The following is a 24,176-nucleotide window of genomic DNA, read 5'->3' as shown; positions in this document are numbered from 1 at the left end:
CTCTCACTCTCCTCTTCCACCCAGATCCTTCCCTCTCTCTGCCTCCCATGATTGTTTTCTTCTCCCTCCCAAGTGGAATTGAGGTGTCCTCACTTGGGCCCTTCGACATGTTAATCTTGAGTTCTGTGGATTGTGTCCTAGGTATTCTGTACTTTTTGGCTAATATCCACTTATTAGTAGTACATACCATGCATGTTCTTTTGGATCTGAATTATCTCACTCAGAATGATATTTTCTAGTTCCATTCATTTGCCTGAAAAATTCATGATGTCCTAGTTCTTAATAGCCGAATAGTATTCCATTGAGCTAGACAGAATTTGCAACAGAGGAATCTCGAATGGCCAAGAAACACTTAAAGAAATGTTCCAAGTCCTAGTGATCAGGGAAATTCAAATAAAAATGATCCTGGGATTCCACCTTACACCAATCAGAATGGCTAAGATCAAAAACTGGTGATAGTACATGTTGGCAAAGATGTGGAGAAAGAATGCTCCTCCACTGCTGGTTGGATTGCAAACTGTTACAACCACTCTGGAAATCAATCTGGAGGTTCCTCAGAAAACTGGAAATAGATCTACCTGAAGACCCAGCTATACCACTCTAGGGAATATACCCAAAAGATATCCCAGCATACCACAGAGGCATGTGTTCCACTATATTCATAACGGCCTTATCTGTGATAACCAGAAGTTGGAAACAACCCAGATGTACCACAATGGAAGAATAGATACAGAATTTGTCTTAAATCAGGGACCATCATCATTTGCTGGCCAAGTGCGAATGGTTTCTTCAGAAACTATTCTAAACTCATGTACTCTCTGGAGCTATAAACGTAACTAACCAGATGGTTGACAAATGTTGCTGCAATGCATGGCTTTTAAGTTTTTATTTTAAGTAAAAATTATGACTTCTCTCACTGAAGTAGTTGTAACAGCAATGATTATTTTTAATGAAACAATAATTGAAAATTATGAGAGAAAAAATGCTAAAAGATAGACAAAAATTGCAAGTTGACAGGTTAACTGTTCTGATGGTGCAAAGTGCTTCAAGGAAAGCTTTGGATATAGCTAAAGACAGAGGCTAAAATGTTTCCTTTTCCAAATTTGGGCTTAATTGCCCTCTTTGCTTTATGTTTGAAGAAGAGAATGGGCACAAGACAAGATCCTAGTAGGGAAAGCAGAGTGACATAGAAGACAAGAACACTGGAGTTGTCAAGCTCTTTTAGAATAAACGGAGCCATTGACAAAATTCTATACATCACTGGCCCGGGATCCATATACTAGATAGACTTCAGAGAAGAGTGCATCTAAGACTGGACGGCAGGCACTCTTTGAGGTTAGAAGTACGCATATTCATCTCTGAATCCTTATTGAATGACGCATAAAGTTAAAATACCTTGATTCAAAGTCTTTGATGATAATCTAGATTTGACCGACTTTTCTGGTCTTAGGAGTCTTTTTATACTCTCTTGTATTATTTATAAAGTTAAAAACCCACAGTGCCATGAGAAGTAACATACAAGGGATAGTATCTGACACATAAGCATGGGCTGCCCGAGCTGAATCTAACTGTAGGATTCTATGGAGCAATGCTTTCCTTATTCACATTCACAGGGTAGACATTCAGAACAGCTCAGAGGTCCAAGATCTTCTGACTTGTGTCCTCTGCTTCCTGTCTATTCATGCTACTCACTTCTCTTACTGCTCTAACAAGGGCTTCCCTAAATCTTCTCTGACTGTCAGATAAATTCTTCTAGATCCAACAGGATACCATTTCCCATTCTGAGTGTAGCCAAATTCTTGCAATTAATTCACAGCAAATGTCTGTGCTCTTGTGGCTTTATGAACGGTCAGGAAAATACCACCGCATGGTTTAGTTTTTGTCAGCTTGACACAAACTAGAGTTGCCAGGCAAAAAAACAAATCTCAATCAGAGAAATGTTCCCATTTTATTGTCTTGTAGATAGGTCTTTATGGCATTCTCTTGATGGTGTATGGATATGAGAGGGCCCAGCCCACTGTGAGGGGTGACACCCCTGGGCAAGTCCTGGGAGGTATAAGAAAGTGAGCCTGGAAGCTAGTTGATAAGCAGTGTTCCTCCTTGCTGCCTGCCCTAGTTTCCCTCAGTGGCAGACTGGGATCAGGATGTGTAAGTCAAATAAGCCTTTTTTATCTTCAAGTTGCTTTTGGTCATGATGCTTATCAGTGCAACAGAGAGGAGAAGTAGGAGAACAACACACCAGCAACAGGATACAACCCAGAAGCTTGTTGAAAGTGCAGGTGTGGAGAATCCACTGCTGAACTTCTCAAGCAGAAACTACAGTTCTAAAGGTGCTGCCAATGGCGGATCATGCAGTGACATTTAAGAACTATAGGATGGGTGATGGGCGATCTTTAAAACTCTCTTCTCTTTGTATCTCTGTTATTTATATGACAGATTTATGTATATTCTCAGAAAGAATGAAAGGTTCTTGGCATCAGATATACATAACCATGAGTGTAGATGTCAGAAGATATCTCTTACTGATGTAACAGCACATACATTTAGAAATTTGGCCCTTTCCTGGGGCAAGATGTACTAGTGTTATTTGCAATAGTTTCCCTGCTTCTTAATAGAATCACTGTGAGTCATTATTGCGCTCATGATTGTCCTAAGTTCAAGCTCTTGACAATGTTGAAAATATTAAATGCTGTAACTGTACGTGAAATAAAACCTTCACTTTTGCATAGCATTCAGTATATAGCCAGCTCCCTCCACATTACATCTTCCAGTGCTTATGCACAAATATAGATTGCATAGGTTTGTAGAAAAAAATCAATGCTTAGAGAATAGGAATACTGAATAAATCAATCTCGTGAGAAATATTTGTGACTTGTTTATAGGTAGGCAGGGCAGTCACTATCTTCCAGCAACAGTGGAAGGGAATTTTGTTTTGACAGCTATTTGGTAACAAGATCTCTTTTAGAGCTACTTTTGTTTAACAGCAGAACTTGAGTCACTCGGATGCTCCAATATCATTGACTGCCGTTCACACGCCAAGGACTTGTCACTGAAATGACTGGCTTTCCAAAATGATCACTGTGTTTTCCAGTTCTTTATTTAGACGCTGTGTTTGCATGTGTTTGTGCATCTGAATGTTCTCTGCGAGCGTGGTCAACCAATCACTGAAACTGGCAGATGCCAGGGCCCTTCAATCAGCTTCTCATTGCTGTCCAATCTGGCTTCTCCCTTCCTTTCAGGGAATACATAATTGGACTGCAAGCCTGAAAGGAAAAGAGGGCAAACACATAGAGGTAGCAATTTTTCACTTCCACTGATCCCATTTTAGCAGTCAGTGTGACCTCTCGTGAAGTTCCAAAAGTAAAAATTGTCAAAACAAACCCTTTGGAGCTGAAAAATACTCAACTCGGAGAAGCATCTGTTCTGTGTTCTTTTAGATTCCTCCTCCCCCGCAACCGTGTGTGTGTGTGTGTGTGTGTGTGTGTGTGTGTGTGTGTGTGCGCGCGTGTGTGCGTGTGCATATGGGTGCATGCGTATGTGCTTGCGTGTGTGTGTGTGTGTGTGTGTGTGTGTGTGTGTGTGTGTGTGTGTGTGTAGGCGATTGCGTGCGTGTGCCTGTGTTGTTTTAGTAACAGGCTCTCTTTCCACCTCAGTCATTGGTTTGCTTTCAGAGCAGGGGCTTCTGAGTGCCTGCAGGAACAATTACTTCCAAATGACCTCCTGCATCTTAGCGGGGAGCCTTGAGACCACACCCAAGGTAAAGAGAAGTCTTTGCTTAATGCTTTCAGTAACTTTTAAAGACACCCAGTTCTGGTATATGCCGGAGGGTGTGAGGGCGAGCTACCCGGGAGCTGATAAATTTGTCTGTGTTGTTGAAATGAGATGGTATCTATAGTCAGAGAAACGGGCAACTGATAAAGACAAAACTGCTTGTTGGGCAAAGAAAAAGCCAAGGATTGCGCTTGGCATAGAGTTAATGTTTGAATGCTTGTGATGTCTTTTCTTAGTAAGAGGCTATTGGTCCTCTGTGCTGCGGGTGCCAACACGGTGGTGTGTTTGGGGGGCACTTTTAGGGAAATAGAAGAAAGAATAGCACACAGCCTGAAGCTGAGCAAAGGAGCTTACAGCCTGCGAGGCACTGGGGAAAACACCTCTCATGTTATAGCCTGTGCCACCGGTGAGAAGGGGTCAGTCTGACAAAAGGGGTATCTCAAGCCACTATTTTAATCCACTTAGTTCTTATTTCTGTTATTAAAATAGTTTCCCGAAGATCAGATGTTTAAATGGCATTGGCAGCTGAAAGTGTTAATTGCCAATTAAGAAGCGAATGCCATTAACTTGCATCCGCTTCCGCTTTGTGGGAAAATGATTTTTTTTTTTTGTCTCCATAGCGATTCATTTTGGGGCTCTGTTAGATCTGCCACACAGTGTGCAGTAAATGGTAAATGGCTTTCTTCTTCTTCTTCTTCTTCTTCTTCTTCTTCTTCTTCTTCTTCTTCTTCTTCTTCTTCTTCTTCTTCTTCTTCTTCTTCTTCTTCTTTTTTTTTTTCTGAGCAAGGGATTCATCAGTCTACAGGCTAACATAGATCTTCAGAATATTCCACAGTGTGGCTAGTGTAGCTTCAAATCCCATTCCATCAAAAGGTCCTTTCAAGTGAACCTTAGGTTTCTGGTAAGACACAATACAGGTGCTAGATAAACACAGTGAAAGACCTGGGTGCTAATTTTGTAGTACTTTCTTGAAAGTTAATATCAAAGGGTTGCCCTTTTCCTGATGTTCTGGAATATGCATATAAGGACAGGAATCAATCCCTGAGTTTATTTCTACTCAGTAGTAACTCAGTGAGGTAAGCCTTTAATCTTTAGATTACATATAACATATATCACATATCACACACATATATCTATATGTAATAAGTAAATATTATATATAATGTATTTGTTCAACTAAAATAAGGAAGTAGAATTGCTTCCCTACATTGATGACGATATTTCACTTAGGGAGGGCATTGAAGTTCCTGTGGGCAGAGTGTAGCCATAAAGTTGAAGGCCACTATCTTGCTCCTGTTCAATGGCCTTCTTTCTCATCGTGTGTTCATGTTTAGAAATCTCTCCATCATACTGTGAGAAGGGCACATCTTGTTCATCTATGTACTGGCTTCCTTTTGTTCTTGTTTTGTGTACTAAAATTATAACTACCAACTTTTTAAAAGACTATAGGTGGAAGTATCCCTTGCAGAATTTTGTACTTTAGAGATTTAAGACAAGACAAGCTGGACAATTGTGCAAGGCACTTGGGGAAGTAAGTTTAGATCACTGTATATGCTTTAGAAGATATGGCTACTGGCCGTTTATTAAGGGTCAATGGGTTTTGTACCTGTGGGCTATACTGAAGCCTTTCCTATAAATCTATTTAATTTCCTTTGGATAGACTTCAGGAGACCAAATCATTTCATAGGAAAATGAGGGCAAGAATAAGCACCTGGAAGTGAGGTCAACATATCATCCTTTCTTTCTTGATAACTATTAAATGACTATTTTGTCCAAAGGAGAAGAAAGGATAAATATTTTAATTATTATAGATAGTTATTTATTGTTGTAGCCAAATACTTGCCTAAGGCAATTTAAGAGAGAAAGGGTTTATTCTGGCTTGTGGTTTGAGTGTGCAGTTTAACATGCTCAGTAAGGCAAGGCAGCTGGAGTGTGAGGCAGCCTGCTAAACTGTACTGTCAGTCAGGAAGCAGAAAGAAGATGGATGCTGTCACCAATGAGGCTTCTCCTATCTTGTCTTTTGCTTGGAACCCCAGTTCACTGAATTCTGCTGCCTACATCCAGGTGGGTCCTCTGCCCTCATCAGTTAAGCCTTTCTGGAGGTACTCCCATAGCCACACCAGCAGTGTCTCCTAAGAGATTTCAAAATCAGATCAAGCTGACAAGGAATCTCAACTACTGAGTACTCAGTGGTACCCCTCTTTACACCGCTCTCCATCTCGGCAGGACATTGACAAGCTTAACTATGTAAGAAAACATCCCTAGGAAAACCTAGGAAGTCAGTAGCATTCATTATGTGTTGTTGATTAGCCTTAATGGCCTTTCTTTCTCGGTCCTGTAAGGGGTCTAACCTTTCTTCCCACTAAGGAAAAAATGGGAAGCACTGCTTTTAGATGATGAGCTACTACTCGTCAACTCTGACACGGCTATCGTAAAGAGATCATGACAAATAATTTTAATTTCTATGTTATATTTTGTTTATATTATTTCCATTCCCCAACTCTTTCAAGATATTTCTCATTTCTAGCCACACAACTTTGTAAACTTTCTCTCAAAAAAAGAAAAGAAAAGAAAAGAAAAGAAAAGAAAAGAAAAGAAAAGCAAGGCAGGACGGAAGGAAAGAAGGGAAAAAGGGAGGGCAGAAAGGAAGAAATAAGAAAAATCTATTTACTGGTGAGAATCAGGTATTGAAGCTATCCGCCCTCATTGTGTTAGGATCAATGTGATTTTAGCATAGTAGTGTTTCTTTTATGAAATTGGGTGCCCTTGCATTTGGTGCATAATAGTTTGCAATTATCCTAATCTGTTGTTTGATTTTTCTCCTTCAATATGTATTCATTGTCCTTTACTATCTCTTCTGATTATTGTTATTTGATGTTCATTTTGTCAGAAATTAAAATAACTACATCTGATTTTTTTTTCTTGGATCCATCTGCTTGGAATAACCTCTTCCATTCTTTTACCTGAGGGGATGTCTATCCTTAATGGTGAGATGTGTTTCTCAGAGAAAGTAAAAAGAAGGATTCTGTTTTCTATTAAAATCTGATATTTCATGCTCTTTTATTGAGGAATTGAGACTGTTGATTCTGAGAGTTATTTCTGAGCATTGCTTATTAATTCCTATCATTTTATTGTGGATTTAAAAAAATTTATTTGGTTAACTGTTCTTGGATTATTTGTTCCTTGAGTATAGTTAACATTCTCTTCAGACTGAAGTTTCCTTATAGTGTCTTTTGTAGAATTAAATTGCCAAAAAGAAATTTTTAAAGTTTATTTTTATCATGAAATATTTTTTCTTTCTCCTTTGATTATGACCAATAGTTTTGTCGGATATATCCAGCAAAAATTATACATATGTATGTATAATTTTTATATATATGACATATGTGGCTTTTCAGAGCTTGTAGGGCACCTTCCAGGTCATTTTGGCTTTCAGAGTCTCCATCAATATATCAGTTGTTATTCTAACATGTCTGCCTTTATATATGACTTGATATTTTTTCCTTCAGCTTTTAATATTATTTTTTGCTCTTTACAATTAATATTTTAATTATTATGTATCACAGGGATTTTCTTTTCTGGTGGCGTCTATGTCTATTTGATGTTTTGTATGCCTCTTGCTCCTTAGTAGATATCTGTTTAGATTTGGGAGTTTTTCTTCTATGATATTTAAATATATTTTCTGTGCCTTTGACCTCAGTTTCTTCTTTATCTATTCCCTTTGCTTGTAGGTTTGATCTTTTCATAAAGATATTTTTTTACCTGAAATTCTCTTTTATATTTCATCTAATTTTTTGTTAAGACTTTTCTCTGAACTTACTCTTTTGATTTCTTGAATTTTCCCTACCAAGTTTTATTTCAGTTTTGCTGTTCTTTAGTGATTCTATTTCTTTGTTAGATTCTATTTTTATATCTTAATTGCTTTTATTATTTCATTCAAGTGTTTGCTTATATTTCCAAGCCTTCGTATCCTCTTTAAAGTCCTTTAACATATTCACAATTGCTATTTTGAAATTCTTGTCTTATCCTTCAGTTAAATTCACCTTTTAAGGGTATATTAAAATAGGGGTGTGGAATTCTGGAAGAGGTATATTGTCTTGGTTGTTTATATTTATGTTTTTGCACAGAGTTAAAAATTCTATGGTATTTCCTGGTATTGATATCTGGTCACATCTTTGTGGTGTGAGTATTTCAATCATTGTTGGTTCCCTAATCTTATTGTGGATCAACTGAGTGATTCTTCCTTTTCAGTTCTGAAGCCACTCTGAGTTTCAGGGTCTCAGGACACCGTGGTTGTCAGGTTGGCTGAAAGCAGAGAGAGTTAGGTGGGGAAAATGACTCTTGGGAATCTCTCCCTGAAGTTCTGGCTGGAACTCTGGGCTCTGACTCCAATTATTCCCAGATTGCCATTGGAAGAACAAATGGCAAATGACAAAGAAGAGCCTGTTAAAGGGTGAAAGCTGAATCAGAAGGGTGTGACATATACTTTAAATGCCCTGAAGAATGAACATTGTATTCACATATGTTCACCAGTTACTAGAACATTATATCCCATGACAAATATTACTGAGTAGTTTAGATCTTTCAAGAACAAGGGTGAAGTCTAACACAGGGCTATCAAATTTTCTTCAGTTGATTCATGCTCACAAAGAATATCTCTAATCAATAACCTAATGTCCATGTTGCCAGTTCCAGAGACTCTCTGGACCTCACTTTCTGACTTTTTCATGTTTGTGCTACTGTGCTGACTCTTGGTCCTGACATTTCTGCTGTCTCTCCACACTGCATGTACAAAGATAGCCCTGTCATCTTTTACCTCATATACACTTGCCCTTCACATGTTTAGTGACTTCTTCTTAGATCATCTTCTCAAAGTCAAAGCCCAGACTCCATAGTCATTCAGAATTTCTATACTATTATTTTTTTGTGGGACTACCTCTTACTTTTCTAGAGTAAAATATGATCAAAACAGAGGACATGCAGTTACTATGGAAGACTCAGATGCTTAGGTAGATTTCTTTTCAACCCCTATGAATTAAAAACGGTGTCAAAATTAATGCATGGCCTGAATCAGATGGGGCCTTGCTTTCTATTCAAAACGATGACATCCATGTCACAAAATGGTTTCACAGAAGGCAAGGTTGGCCTGGTTTTCCTCTGGGCTGGCTAGATTGCTGTTCTCTCCAATTTACAACTGAGTGGCTCTTTCTCAGTGTTCTCAAGCATTTTTTAATTTCCCCATCTAATCCTGCATTTAAAAAAATTACATTATGTGTATATATCTATGTGCATGTGTGCTCTGTGTATGTGTGAGCATAGGTACCTTGGAGTCTAGATGGGGTTGTTGGTTCCCCTGGAGTTCCAGGCAGTTGTGAGCTAGGACCCTAACTCAGATCTCTGCAAAAGCAGTGTGTTCTTAGACACTGAGACATCTCTCATCCCTTCTGTTTTTGAACTCTATCCTCAAACCAGTTTGAAATATTGGGTTTCTTATTTCAGTGAACTCTCATTTCCTGTAATTTAGTTAAAAGGTTTTATGCTTAGATAAAAGGTTTATATTTTTCTTGTCCATGGTCTTCTTTCTACAAAGCCTGATAGAAACTCTCCACTTATGGAAATACTATATATTTCACATATTTATTTATCAATACCCTTCTCTCCCCACTGGATAACACATTCATGACATCAGAATTTTTTTTTCATTGTTAAATTGCCAGTCCCTGAAGTTGATTAGACTTTGTTGAATCATCAAAGTATAAGGCAATGTGCCCAAGTGAGTGCCAGCTTTAGCAGAGGCATTGAAGCAGGCTAATGGGCAAGGAGGGAGACAGATGTGCAGGGATGAGGGGAGGGGAAAAGGAATGGGATTCAGGGCTCTGGAAACACAGGTTCTTTAACTCTGTTTATATATCCTCTTCTATTTGTGTGTAGTGTGTTGACTCTTTCCTCTTCACTATTATAGCCTTCCTCCTGGGGCCACAAAAGCAAGCATTTAATGAAACTATTAAATGAGTTAAGTATAAACAAGTGAGAAGGCACATCTGTAGGCATAACTTTTTTGCAACCTACTTTTAATAAGGGTTCAACCTCTCCTCTATCCAACTACCCAACAGAAGTAGTGGAAGAGAAAAGTTATTAAGATATGGGGGAAGTGGAACTAGTTTAGCAATAATTCTTTGGGGGCAAGCTCCATCTTCTTTGGCAGCAGTTCAGACCTGTAGCAAACACCAAATACTACTCAGCAGCTGCAAGCCAGTCCAGTAGGCAGACAGATACCAGACACAAACACCAGCAGGTTTGAGGTGAGACTGTGGAAGCAGCAAGCTACAGCAGGAACCCCACTAGCAGTTCTTGGGTAAGTTTCTCTCACTGTCAGAGTTATCACAAGTTGAGCTCAGTTATGCAAGGTGAACCAATACACGCATGTTGTTAGAGAAGAATATCTAGGCAGAGCAAGTCAAACCAATGTTCAGTGCTCATCTCCCACTGTCTGTGGGATCATATTTATACCCCTTCATCAAGCATCCTTTCACATGTTTGCTATATCAAAACATCCTTTCACCTGTGTCTGCTTCAGGAAAACATTCTTTCATTTGTGTCTGCTTCAGGAAAACATTATTTCATGTGTTTGCTTGAGCAAGACATCCTTTTATCTGTGTGCCCCATCAAAACATTACTTGACATAACTGACTTTCCAAAGACACTAAAAGTTTCTGCATCACACATCCTTTAGAGGAGGTGCTGCTATTCTAACAGACATCTTTCACTTTCAGGTTCACATCTTAACATGAATATGATGCAATGATGCATGCTGGAATTTTCTTGCATGTCTGTTGTTCCTAAGTCAATATTCTGAGACTTTTGCCTTAGGGTTAAATGGATAGATGTCACATTTGAAGTTGACCAAGTTCTGTGGTTAGAATGTTCTCAAATACCTATGTAAGGAGTTACAGAGACAGAGTTTGGAGCTAAGATGAAAGGATGGACCATCCAGAGACTACCCCACCTGGGGATCCATCCCATAATCAGCCACCAAATCCAGACACTATTGCATATGCCAGCCAGATTTTGCTGAAGGGACCCTGATATAGCTGTCTCATGTGAGGCTATGCTAGTGCCTGGTAAACACAGAAGTGGATGCTCACAGTCATCTATTGGATGGAACACAGGGCCTCCAATGGAGGAGCTAGAGAAAGTACCCAAGGAGCTGAAAGGGTCTGCAACCCTACAGGCGGAACAACAATATGAACTAACCAGTACCCCGTAGAGCTCGTGTCTCTAGCTGCATATGTAGCAGAAGAAGGCCTAGTCAGCCATCATTGGGAAGAGAAGCCCCTTGGTCTTGCTAACTTTATATGCCCCAGTACAGGGGAATGCCAGGGCCAAGTAGTGGGAGTGGGTAGGAAGGGGAGCAGAGTGTGGGGAGAGTATAGGGGACTTTCAAGATAGCATTTGAAATGTAAATAAAGAAATATCTAATAAGAAAAAAAGAATGTTCCCTCTTCACATCACAGGGACACGGTGAGCTTTGGCTGAATGGCTTTCCAGGCTGCTACTTTGTGCTGCTCACCCCACCACCCTTCCCCCAACACACACAGGACCTCTCTATAACAGACTGATTCCCTTGGTATAGTCATAGTCGTTTTGTTTTCTGGCTGGTTGGTTGGCTTTTTTGAGACAGGGTTTCTCTGTGTAGCCTTGGCTATACTGGAGCTTGTTCTGTAGACCAGGCTGACCTTGAACTCACAGTAATCTGCCTGTCCTTGCCTCTGAGTTCTGGGAATAAAGGTATGTGCCACCACTGCCTAGCCTGCTATGGTAGTTTTAAAGGAGGTTCTAATGTGCTATGGATATTTTTTATGTGAATTTTATTTGCATCAGTACAGGTCATCACATGGCAGTGGGCAATTTATCAAAGTGAATGAGATAAATACGGAACATGGAGGATAAAGTCAAGACAAACCTTTGACAAGGCTGACAGTCTACTTTATTACATATCTCATAGGTCTCTCCTGGAGATCCTGAAGCCAAACCTCTGATCTTCACATTTGTCCCCACTCTCAGAAGACTACCAACCCACATTCAGTTGGCTGACACTTCCAAATTTCTCGTTAAAATTCCCGAGGAACCAACTGATAAGAGTCCAGAAACTGTAAATAGGGTAGGATTATTTTTTTTCTTTTAAAATTTCAAATGACATTCTAAAATTATCCATAATAATGCTTGGAAATTTGTATCAATGTGTATTTCTTCTGTGTAAAATAAGATGATTGTGAAATCTAAGAATGGTTAAAAATAGGATTATGAGGGCTGAGGGTTTAGCTCTATAGTGGAGAATGAGCTTAGCTTCAGCTCCGTGGGCTCCATCTTCAGGGCTGCCATCTGTATGCATATGAATGTAATATATATATATATATATATATATATATATATATATATATATATATATATATATACACATATATATACATATATATACACACATATATATATACATATATATACATATATATATATACATATATATATATCTTCAATGACATCAGTTTCTCAACGTGTATTTCATTATTTTCAACTCTTCTGAGTTGCTGTTTTATTATCTACGATCAACAGGATTGTGTATTTCAAAGGTCTCCTGGGACCTTCCCCAAAAGTATCTGAAAACAAAACAAAACAAAACAAAACTGAAACCAAAAATATTAAATACTTCAATTGACCCTGAAAGGAAACCCAAGAGAAACCAACAGGATGTGAGGATGCATTTGTATGTGGTGAATAAATAATCCATATTGGGACAGTTCTGGGAACATAGGCATGCTGTATTTTGTTGCCAGGACTTTTATTTCTTTGTATGTTTGATAGAAAACCCTTATCTGTACTCATACAACTGTTCTAATGTATTTTAAAGTATTAAAAAGAAAAAAAAAGTTATACAGTAAAATGATTGGAGAAAAATAAAAAGAGTGTGAGACTTGACAAAGTAAAAGATAATAATATTCCTAGCATATGTCCTTGACAAAGTTATACTTATATTAAGTACATGATTCAATTGAAATGTTACTGTTTGACTATTAGTGTAATAAAGTACACTGTAAGGCTGTATATCTACCTGTGTGTGTAATAGGACAGTACTAGAAATGAAAGGGAACAAGTATAGGGTCTTGGGAAAAGGGAAGAAAGTGAAAGGGGAGCATTAGGGGAGTGAGGGGATATGGGAGCAAGTTAGGGGGCAAACATGATTCTAGAGTGGTGAATACTGTCAAAAACAAAATACTCATATATGAAAATGTCATAGTAAAACACATTGTGTTGCACATTTAATATGCATTAATCAATATTAAAAACGTTAATTTGGGAGCAAATGTCTCTTTAAGACATATTCTAATATTGTTTTATTTGTTATTTTAAAGAGTACGAGATAGAAAACTTCGTGTTTTGTTATTATTCAGCTAAGTGGAGGGGTTGGGCTAATACGGTTTACCTTGTATATATGGAAAATTCTTATCTAAAATGTTGCAAGATTTTCATGGTGCTAGAATTGTCATGTATTTCAAAGACTAAGGGAGTCAAGTCATTTCATGGCAGTCTTAAATACATAAAGGTCTCCTGGGATGTTTCTTTTTAATAGTGTCCCATTTCAAGCAATGTAATAATAGGTTCTTTTTTATTAGTCCTGTGAACAGGGTGAAACACTGTAGCTATATGATTCAGTCTTGGCTGCAAACTCTAAAGCTTCCCAGACTGATAATATTCATCTGTGGATTCCATATAAATTATATACCTAATACTCAAAGGTTTAGATTTTTATTGAATCATGTACTTATTATAATTATGATTTGGTCAATGACATATACATATATAGATAGATACAGAGATAGAGATAGCTATATATCACCAAATATCTAAAAGTTTAAGATTTTTTCCTTCCTAGTTTTTAAACCATTTGGTATTAAAAGAGGTCATTCTTCATTTATATATTCAACAACTTCACGACATATATTCCAATGAATAATAACAACTTACAGGAATCACTAATTATTGAGAAGACCTGAAAGCAAAGATAGAAAGAGTGTGTGGGAAAACCTGAGGTAGTGATAAATGCTGTGAAATAGGTCAGAGTAAAAGAATAGAGAAAGACACTGAAAGTCACTACAGACAAGTCTACCTGTGTCATTTAGATGGCATCAGTATTGGGAGCAGCTACACAGTGTGGGGTGGGAATAGAAATTACCTCTTCAATTTAGTTGTATTTAATCAACTTTTGACTTCTTTCCTTACACGTAATGCATAATGCATACATGTATATACCATAGTTGAACTTGTTACTATTACTTAGTTTTTTTTTTAACTAATTTGAGCATTATAGAAAAGTTGCCTTAAAGAACAATCAGAATAGTGATTAAAATAAAGAAATTGGCATTGAAATTTTCAAGTAACATCTGCCTGTGGCTGTTATTTTAGAAAAAAGATATTTGATAGCTTGGTATACACATGAATAATGTTGTTGAAAAAACCTTTACATTAAATTTGTTTATCTTTTTATACACTGGCACATATGTCTTGTTCACATTGACATGAGTGGAGGCCAGTGGTAGATTCTGGGTGTCTTCTCCAATTGCTTTGCTACCACATCTTTTGAGACAGGGTCTTGAACTCAATGAGCCTGGAACTCACCATTCTGGCTAGAGTGGTTGACTGGCTGCTTAGCAAGCCCTTCAGCCACAGTGGTGGGGTTATAGACATGTGTAAGTCATTTGGCTTTTTCTTTCATGGGTGCTAGGGACCTGACGTCAAGTCTTTGTGCTCCTAAAGCAACTAATCCACTTACACATCTCTCCTGCTAATCTTTTGTTGTTGTTGTTGTTGTTTTTTTTTTATTGGGTATTTATTTCATTTACATTTCCAATGCTATCCCAAAAGTCCCCCACACGGTCCCCCACCCACTCCTCCACCCACCCACTCCCACTTCTTGGCCCTGGCGTTTCCCTGTACTAAGGCATATAAAGTTTGCACGACCAATGGGCCTCTCTTTCCACTGATGGCCTACTAGACCATCTTCTGATCCATATGCAGCTATAGACAGCTCCAGAGGGGTACTGGTTAGTTCATATTGTTGTTCCACCTATAGGATTGCAGATCCCTTTAGCTCCTGGGGAACTTTCTCTAGCTCCTCCATTGGGGGCCCTGTGATCCATCCAATAGCTGACTGTGAGCATCCACTTCTGTGTTTGCTTGGCCCCGGCATAGTCTCACAAGAGACAGCTCTATCTGGGTCCTTTCAGCAAAATCTTGCTAGTTTATGCAATGGTGTCAGCGTTTGGAAGCTGATTATGGGATGGATCCCTGGATATATCTCTAGATGGTCCATCCTTCTTTTGCTAATCATAAGTAAAGAAAAAACAAAACACACCCAATTCATGAGCTCCTTTCAGTTAGCTTAGATCCTTTATCCTGATAATTGATGCACATTATGCCAATGTTGCCTTTCCTTTCAAAAGTTCAGAAATTTACTTTATTTTGGTATCTTTCAATAGAATTTCCTCCCCTCAACACCACCAGTAAAGGATATGCTGGTTGTTTGATAATTAAGTAAAGCCTTTCCAATCCACATGGCCGCTGTTTTGTAACTATCTCCACTGATCCCCTTTCTTGCCCCATCCATCCCAGTTCCATTCCTCACTCCCTTTCTCATGATTTACTGGGAAGCAGTAAGCATTGCTTGTTGATGTGAAGTCTGAACTCTAAGGCTTTTGCCCTTAGGGCAATACAAACAGGTGAGCCAGTCAAAGGAACACTCTGTTTCAGTCTATTTCTCTCAGGTGAGCCTGCTGTTTAATGTATTAAAAACCTTCCAATGAGAAGGTTAAACATTTTTAGCATATTTTAACAAAAAGATGCATTTGTCACCCCTGTGTCAACAGTTTTTTATCTTTCTACATCTGTTGCAGTTTGAGTACAGTGATCATATGACCTTCAGCTCTGAGAGCAAACAAGAGAGGGTCCAGAGGATACTGGATTATCCGTCAGAGGTCAGTGGGAGGAATTCACAACAAAAGGAATTCAATACAAAGGAACCTCAAGGAATGCAGAAAGGTGATCTCTTCAAAGCAGAATATGTTTTTATTGTGGATTCTGATGGGGAAGATGAAGCTACATGCAGACAAGGTGAACAAGGCCCCCCAGGGGGACCAGGCAACATAGCTACTCGGCCCAAGTCTCTGGCTATTTCTTCTAGTCTGGCTTCTGACGTGGTGCGTCCCAAAGTACGAGGGGCTGATCTCAAGACCTCATCACATCCTGAAATTCCTCATGGGATAGCCCCTCAGCAAAAGCATGGGCTGGTAAGTTTCATCTGAGTGTTGCTTGCATTATCTTTTGTTCTGGGTGTCTGCAAACATCTTCCTTTTTAAAGGACAAATGACTCTCAAAGAGAACTATATTAAAACTCTCAAGGCTCAAGATCACGACAATCACAGTGTAAATAAGCATCAGGAAGTTGATGAGACAAAAACTAATGTGGTGAATCAACTGGACAGACAATGTAAATTTGGGGAAAGATTGTCCTTTCCCTGTGAGCAATTCTTGGAGAAGGTTGACATTATAGAAGGTGTGTGGAGGGATGGGTGCATAAAGAAGCATACTTCAAACATAAGATATCCAAGAAGAAGCATTCAATGTATCTGGGGTAAACAGGGTACTTTTTTTTTTTTTTAACAAATAAGGGAGTAATAAAAGGATAGGCCAGGAAATAAGCATATAAGGAATATAATTTTCCTACGTTTATCTTAGAGAACACACTTGTCTATTGTGGTTTCCCAATACTGTCAGAACTGACTTCAGTGAGGCGGGGGAGGATATCCCACTCTGAAATTTATCAGTGAGATAGAAACTTCCTCTAAGGTGGAGAGCCAGTGGTGTGGTTGGAGAAGCCCACTCTGTGATGGTAAAAGAGTTAGGGAGAGAACTTGAAGGAAATCATGGGAAAATGCTGTTGTTGCCTGGCCACGGAATGTAACTGAAATGCCAGGGTTCTCTGCAATGCAAGGTGTGGTTAGAGGTTGGCTTTGAAGGTGGTACATAGAGAGGCCTCACTGCTTATCAGTCGAGAGTAAGCGGGATCTGGGGCAATCTGCTTAGGTCCTATCTAGCCAAACTCCTATATGTATTATAAAGTAGCTTGAAGGACATTTTCATTGGTGAATTGGTCATTTTTGTGAAATTAGGATTTAGCAAGACGGTAGAGTAGGTCTTCTACACTTGTTGTTTCTCATGCCTCTTCTCACAGCCTTCCCTGGTTCACGATGCGATGCTGTAATTTTCATTACTCTCAAGAACCCAGCGTACCCCACTGCTTTGAGTAATGGAAGATAATCACTGGGGCACAACTATCTTGGACCTATGTCTAAGACATAACTTTCTTCCTCCTCTTTTTCATCCTTTAAAAGCTTTTGTCGGTATGGGTGTTTGTCTGAATGCATGTCTGTGTATTATGCCAGTCTGTGTACTATGCCAGTCTGTGTACTATGCCAGTCTGTGTACTATGCCATGTCTGTGTACTATGCCATGTCTGTGTACTATGCCATGTCTGTGTACTATGCCAGTCTGTGTACTATGTCATGTCTGTGTACTATGCCAGTTGCTCATGGAAGCTAGAGAAAACCTCTGATCCTCTGGAAGTGGAGTCTCAGATGCTTGTGGGATGCAATGTGGAGGCTATGAAGTGAACTCAGGTTCTCTAGAGGAGCACCTGGCCCTGTTAACCCCTGAGCTGCCATCTCTCCAGCTCCTGAAATTTTTTTTTTGAAATGTATTCTAAGCTAGGTACTGGAACAAAGTGTAATAGTAATATAACTCAGGGTGTTCTCAAAAGGCTGTACCACCTAGGACATTGCTTTCTTGACTCAAGAAAAACGATAGAGAAGAAAAATTTGAGGCACAAAATTCTGGTGTCAGAGAAGACTGTTGTTAGTATTACTTAGGAAAGGATATGTAGCATGCTAACAATAACTGCTAATATAAATATTCTTATGAAGAAATTTGGAGATTTTCTTTCTCCTTTTTCTGTTAATAGATTTATTTCCTTGAACTATCCATTTATTTTGCTTTTGTGTCGTCACACATAGAGGCATCAAAGTGTAAGATGTGTTCATACTTTGGAATTTGTTTTTCCTAAAAGCTAGATGAAGTTTGTAATTAAAATACAAAACAAGATCAATAAAATGGCTACTGCAAGCCCATTAAGCTGGAACCTAGGAGATTAAGTGATGACCTTAGTGGGAAGAGTGGGAGTAGGGCATCAGGGGCAGAACTAGAGCTGAACATGGAGGGAAAGTGAGGGCAGGGAAATCGGGTGTAGGAGGCACAGACATAGGAAAGTAGACATGAGGCAGGGACCTTACTTCCCAATCTTCTGAGAAGTCACTGAAGTCACAATTCCTTTCTTCACTTTTAAAATGAAGTGAGAATATCAACTTTGGATCTGGAAAAGAATGCTCAGCTGTTCAAGGTTAGGCTCATGATCAAACATCGAGAGAATATCAACTTTCCTTGGGATGGTTAAATGAGATGTGTGGTGTGTGTGTGAGAGAGAGAGGGGGGAGGGGGAGGGGGAGGGGGAGGGGGAGAGCGAGAGGGAGAGGGGGAGCGGGAGAGGGAGAGGGAGAGGGAGAGGGAGGGAGAGGGAGAGGGAGAGGGAGAGGGAGAGGGAGAGGGAGAGGGAGAGGGAGAGGGAGAGGGAGAGGGAGAGGGAGAGGGAGAGGGAGAGGGAGAGGGCAAGCAAGCAAGCAAGCTTGGAACTATGGAATTGTGTCTATGATAAGCTGTTGATACATGATTTTCTCTATTTAAGAAGGCTGAGATGAGCCGGTCGTGGTGGTGCACACCTTTAAGCCCAGCACTTGGGAGGCAGAGGCAGGCAGATTTCTGAGTTTGAGGCCAGCCTGGTCTACAAAGTGAGTTCCAGGATAGCCAGGGCTATACAGAGAAAACCTGTCTCAAAAAACCAAATTAAAAAAAAAAAAGAAGGCTGGGATGGCAACATGATTGGGGACACATAGTAAGAGGCATAAAGAACAAGAGTCTTTATACATTTGTTCACTTACAGCTTACATATGAGAGCTGGAGAGATGATGTGGACAAGAAGATCAAGAGAACAGGCTAAAATAAACACAAGAGGTTATTCTATAAAATTCTAGTCAATTTAGACATTGCTGCATGTATTTGTTAGATCCAAAAATGTGCAATATAGTAGCACTTTGGTCAATGATAGATGAATATGCAATTGTGGTCCTAATCAAATTTGTAGTGCTACTGTGGAGGTCTTGGTTCTATCTGTGCTTTCTATAATGTTTGCACAATGATGAATGATGAGGTAATGATGCATTTCTTAGAATGTATGCCAATCAAAAGTGCCAGTAAGCACTTGCATCTCACACAATTTAATATTCAGTCAACTCCAGGTTTTTAAAGGAGCACCTTATTCACACCAGCACATTGGGTCACAGTAGCTTTTTATGTCTGATCCCTTAGAATGGAGTATTGACAAAGGTTTTCCTCCCTTCTGGTCCCTACCAACGAACACAGTACCTGAACTAGTGAGAGTGCTTAGAATTTATCACATGAATGATTAAACAAATAGTCCTAGGAAATATATACAGAAAAGGCACCTTCGTACTAAAACTGTTGGTGAATATTCACAGCTGAACGGGAACCATAAAAGAGCACGGAAGAGAGCTCTGGACCACTGTGACATAGCTAGTGATGTTGCTGATATATGATTCCTAAAACAAACTGTCCTCAGCTTACAGCTGGAAGATTTAGATGCTGAATATCTTCAGATAGGTTGGAGTATTTAACTTCTTGTTGGATTGTGCTAACTTCTGGAAGGACCATCTTGGTGCCCACCAACTAGCTTTTGCAATATGGCATTTCCCCTCCCCCTCCCTCTCTCTCCCTCTCCTCCCTCCCTCTCCCTCTTCCTCTCCCTCTCCCTCCATCCCCCCTCCATCCCTCCCTCTCCCTCTCCCTCCATCCCCCTTCCATCCCTCCCTCCATCCCCCCTCCTTCTATGGTAAGTAAAAGCAGACACAATGTAGGAGAGTTAGTGGGAGATTACAGGCTCGGTCAAATGCTGGCAAAATCTCTATTATTCATGAGCAGTGGTTATTTCCTCTCCGTGGCTCAGTCTCTACTAGTAGTCATGTTAAATGGAATTCCTTATGGGAAACTCAGTTTGAATTGGACATTTCAGCAGGAAATGCTATAGGCTTTTTAGAGGACGGGCTCCTTATTTGTTGGTGCTAGACATGACTTTTGTCTGTATCTGGGGAGGCAAAGAATACACCAGACATTAATGTCCAGAGCCTAGAGCAAAATAAGTTGAAAAATCACAGTCTGGTATGAGCTGAGACTCCACTAAGGAGCAGAAGCAAGACCTAGCACAATAACTCTCCAAGAGGTTGCTTCTGTAGAACAAAATTTCACAACTTGTGGGTTAGGACCCCTCTGACAAACCTTTATCTCCAAATATGTTTACATCGCAATTTGTAACAGTAGCAAAATTACAGTTATGACATAGCAATGAAGATAATTTTATGTCTGGGAGTCACCACAATCTGAGGTATATTAAAGGGTCGCAGCATTAGGAAGGTTAAGAACTACTGCTGCAGAAGATTTGCTAGTTTACTACTGGCCCAGAATAGGTTTTAGGCAAAGGACTCAGTAAAAAACAGAATATTGTCATTATTCACCCCCACCACAGTCATACCTGTTAAAATTTGAAGAGATAATCTCTCTTTCTATTTCACTTAGGATGGGAAAGTTAGTTAACCTATAAAAAGGATGGATACATAAATCATGGGATACAGCTGACGAAGTGAAATACTTACAGAGAAGACCAGTGCTCCTGTGACTTAGAGTATGCATGGAGAATTCAGTTTTTAAAAGGTGGTGAGTTAAGGGTTGGAGGCGAATATTAACATTGGAACAGTTTCAGGGAGGAAATGGAGAGAAGCCACGTCTCAAACAAACATACAAGCAAACACAGCCAAAACATATGAAGTCCAGCCAAAATGAAAGCAACCCCTGGTGCCCCATCGTGTTCCCAAATGTTTCTTGAGAAAGGGACCCGTTCTCCACTCCTGCAGATTTTTTGCATTTTCACCTGGTGCTGTTGTACAGGGCATGATTGTAAATCAAATGCAGTGGTGACAGTTGTTCTTTCAGAGCAGCTTTGGGTAGACAATGGCCAGGAATGTAATGCCAGTTAGTGGGATTAAGAAGGAAGATTTTTCCAGAACATTGATGAGAGACCAAGCTTGCTAGAATGGTAACCATATTCACAAAAATGCTGAGAATGAGGAAGGTACCTAAAATGGAAAATAAGAAAGAGGATGAGACTGAATAGCAAGGGAAAGGCCACGTAAGAAGGGAAGACTGTTGGTTCACAGTAGCATGGATACAGTCTTGAGCAAAGATTGATTAGATTATAAAAGTTCAATTTAGTGATGAGTTATATGAATTAAGCTAGAGTTAGGTATACGGGAGAATATTATGTCATTGATTCAGATAAGAAAGGCTAAGAATCATCCTAATAGCATTAGGTCCATGCTTTAGAAAGACGAGGACCAACCGGTAGGTAGAAGGCCACCTTTCTATGATAAAATGATTTGTGTGTTAGGACATTTCTCTACAAAAGGCTGTTGGGGGAGGCTGTAGTTGTGAAGGATCAGCATCTGGCAATATCTGTATCTCAGAAAACTGAGCAGTCACGTCAGGGTTAACGTAGATACTCTCAAATCTCTTTCACACATTAGAAAAAGTGAATGTGTAAAGACACAGTTAACTTTAAATTTACTAAAATGACTTGCAAGGTAGCTCTCTAATAGCATGGCCATTTAAAGAAGGTAGGGCCTCGATGATACACGATGCAGTGATTGAGTTCACCTTATGAGATAAGCACACTAAAAACATTTCCTCTCAGTAATAGCTCTGACTCTGCCACCCAGCATCGCGGACTGCCTTTTGAGAAGAGTGTCTTGAGAATGAGTTTGGAGGAAGCCTGTGGTCAAGGGCTCAAGGAAGTGAGCTTCCTGGGGACAATCTCAGTCACTACTACAAAAATCTTCAAACAGTGTGGGAGAAAGGAGGAAATGGTTGAGAACACAGAGTAGTTATCCTTGGGAAAGATGAGAGGGAATACTTTGTACATTTCAGTTAAGAAGTTTTCCATTGGTGGTGCAGGCAGTTGGAGGTTAAATGAAGGGCGCATTCCAGGTTCCTGACTGGGCATTTGATGAACATCCCTGGTTTCTCCATGAAATTATTAATTTACATTTTTTTAAAGAAAAAAATAAAAATAATATGAATTCAGGAATGTGTATTTTTTTAAAATTAAAGGTGACTCTCTTTTATAAGTCTGTAAATTATGGTGCTACACTTAATTAGTGTTGTGTAAATTAGAATAGTATTAGTGTAAATTAGAATAACATTATGGAACATTTGGAAATTACTAATAAGTTCATTCTAAATATAATAATAAATAGCTCCTAAAATGTGTGACAAAATTCAGAATTATTATTAGAAAAATTATCATGTAGTGGAGTAGGTATTAGGGAAATAACAGCCTTTACCTCGAGGAAGCTCAGAGAGGCCTTTTTCTTTTATTAACACCTAAAATTAGGAAACTATGTTCTTAACACTGGTAATTTGGTAACTAATCAAGAGAAATTGATAGTTCATTGCATATATTGAAGTTCTTTAAAAAACAGCATTATTCGAAAGATAGTTGGATTCTGGTAGCAGTCAGTAATAATTTACAAAATATCTCTAGCAAATTCTAACAGGTTTTCTAAACAGGGTACAGTTTGCAGAAATATCCTGGACACTTGAAATGTCCCCATTCTTCTTATGAGGAGAAATCAGTCATGGGGAAGAATAGAGAAAATATTTCATGCTTAAAATACACACATGTACACTAGCATGCAACACACACACACACACACACACATTTGAAAACTAGGAACTCTGAGTGATTTTTTTAAACATTAAATGTGACTTCAATTACAAATTATTGCAAAACTCCAAATAAAATGTTGTCATCTTTCATAACAGAAGCCCGTGTTGCCCAGTCTGTGATGCTTGCATTTAAGTATCCTCCCAACTATGGGAATGAGTTCCATAAACACCAGCTAAGCAGGGCTACTTCCAAGATAAACTGTATGGGGGATGATGCGGCTTTCTCAGGTTGATTAAGTCAGTTCTATTTCATTTCCCATTTTCACTGAGGTTTTGATATTCTGGACTCTGTCAATGGTTTCAAATATCATTTATGTGGCAAAATTACATGTTGATCTTCATACTTATAAAAGAAATATTTGGGACATGTCTGCACAGAGGCTAAGAATCTCAGGATGGAATGTTTGATTTTGTTAGATTTAAGTGTTTTTAAGGCTTAAGACTACATGTCATGATGGCCATTGCAGGAGGTCTCTTAGAAAGTTTTTCCACATCATTCTGAAAAAAATTCTAAAATATGTTCCTACCTACTGATAAACTTATACTAATTTAAGTTTATAGACATTTTCCAGCTATTTGATATATATATATATATATATATATATATATATATATATATATATATATATATATATATATATATATACACATACGTACACACACACACACACACATACATACATACATACTTTTTTTGGTGACTCATTTCTCAAATTCACTAGTTGTGCATATTTTTATTTTATAGTCTGATAAAATCAAACTAATAATTTTAAAGTCTCTGTTTAAAAACTTTGGCATGATTTCAGCATTTGCCTTAAATTCTGGACTACTTAAGTGGGGCAAGAATACAAGTACAAGCTATGTCTACCTTTGACAGGCTATGGCAAATATTCTTTAATAAATTCATATTTTAAAATTCTTTCTCTTTTGATGTGGGGTTGTCAGTTGCCTACTTCAAATGGATTATAAAGTACTCTGTACTTTTCCCAGGAAAGGGAGCTCACTGATTATAGGAGAATCCACACCATGGCTATGTGCTCATTAAGTTATTGTTATATGTTCATTCTGGCAAATACTTGAGGAAAATAAGCTCAAGTGTCCCTTCTACTTTGGATTTGATGTTCACTCTCAATTTATCTTTTCTTGTGTGTGTGTTGGTGTTAGGAGCTTTAGTCTTTGAATTCTGGGCACCTTTTCAGGTTCACAATATGTATGAGTACATATTCCAAGTTCTTAGAGTGTTAAGCAACTGAAAGACATAAACTTTTAGGATTCTAGTCATTATCAAGCCATGGTTTAAATTCTTTCCATGGTAGAAAATCCATTTCATTTTCCAAAATGATGACAATCTTTTTAGATTACACATTTTTAGATTACACATTTCCAAGTTA

The 24,176-nt window shown here is 38.8% G+C and overlaps 1 protein-coding gene across 69 annotated transcripts in view; it reads left to right on the top strand.

The window, feature by feature from the left end:
* Positions 1-24,176, top strand: part of Mlip (muscular LMNA-interacting protein) — a 250,699-nt gene that overhangs the window by 97,279 nt on the left and 129,244 nt on the right. For 26 of the 69 annotated variants that reach the window (XM_006511427.1, XM_006511426.1, XM_030244578.1 and 23 more), the window contains exons 1-3: positions 3,378-3,757; positions 11,777-11,932; positions 15,720-16,112. In XM_006511427.1, the coding sequence (XP_006511490.1) occupies positions 3,530-3,757; positions 11,777-11,932; positions 15,720-16,112 (777 nt within the window). In that variant the 5' untranslated portion in view covers positions 3,378-3,529. Of the gene's footprint in view, positions 1-3,377; positions 3,758-11,776; positions 11,933-15,719; positions 16,113-24,176 lie in introns of those variants that run through there. The other 43 variants (XM_017313568.2, NM_001368985.1, NM_001368978.1 and 40 more) reach the window with 5 other exon arrangements.

Source organism: Mus musculus, chromosome 9, assembly GCF_000001635.26.
Source record: "Mus musculus strain C57BL/6J chromosome 9, GRCm38.p6 C57BL/6J".
NCBI lineage: Eukaryota > Metazoa > Chordata > Mammalia > Rodentia > Muridae > Mus > Mus musculus.
The sequence above is the reverse complement of the archived record's forward strand: the minus strand, read 5'-3'. Positions and strand labels throughout refer to the sequence as shown.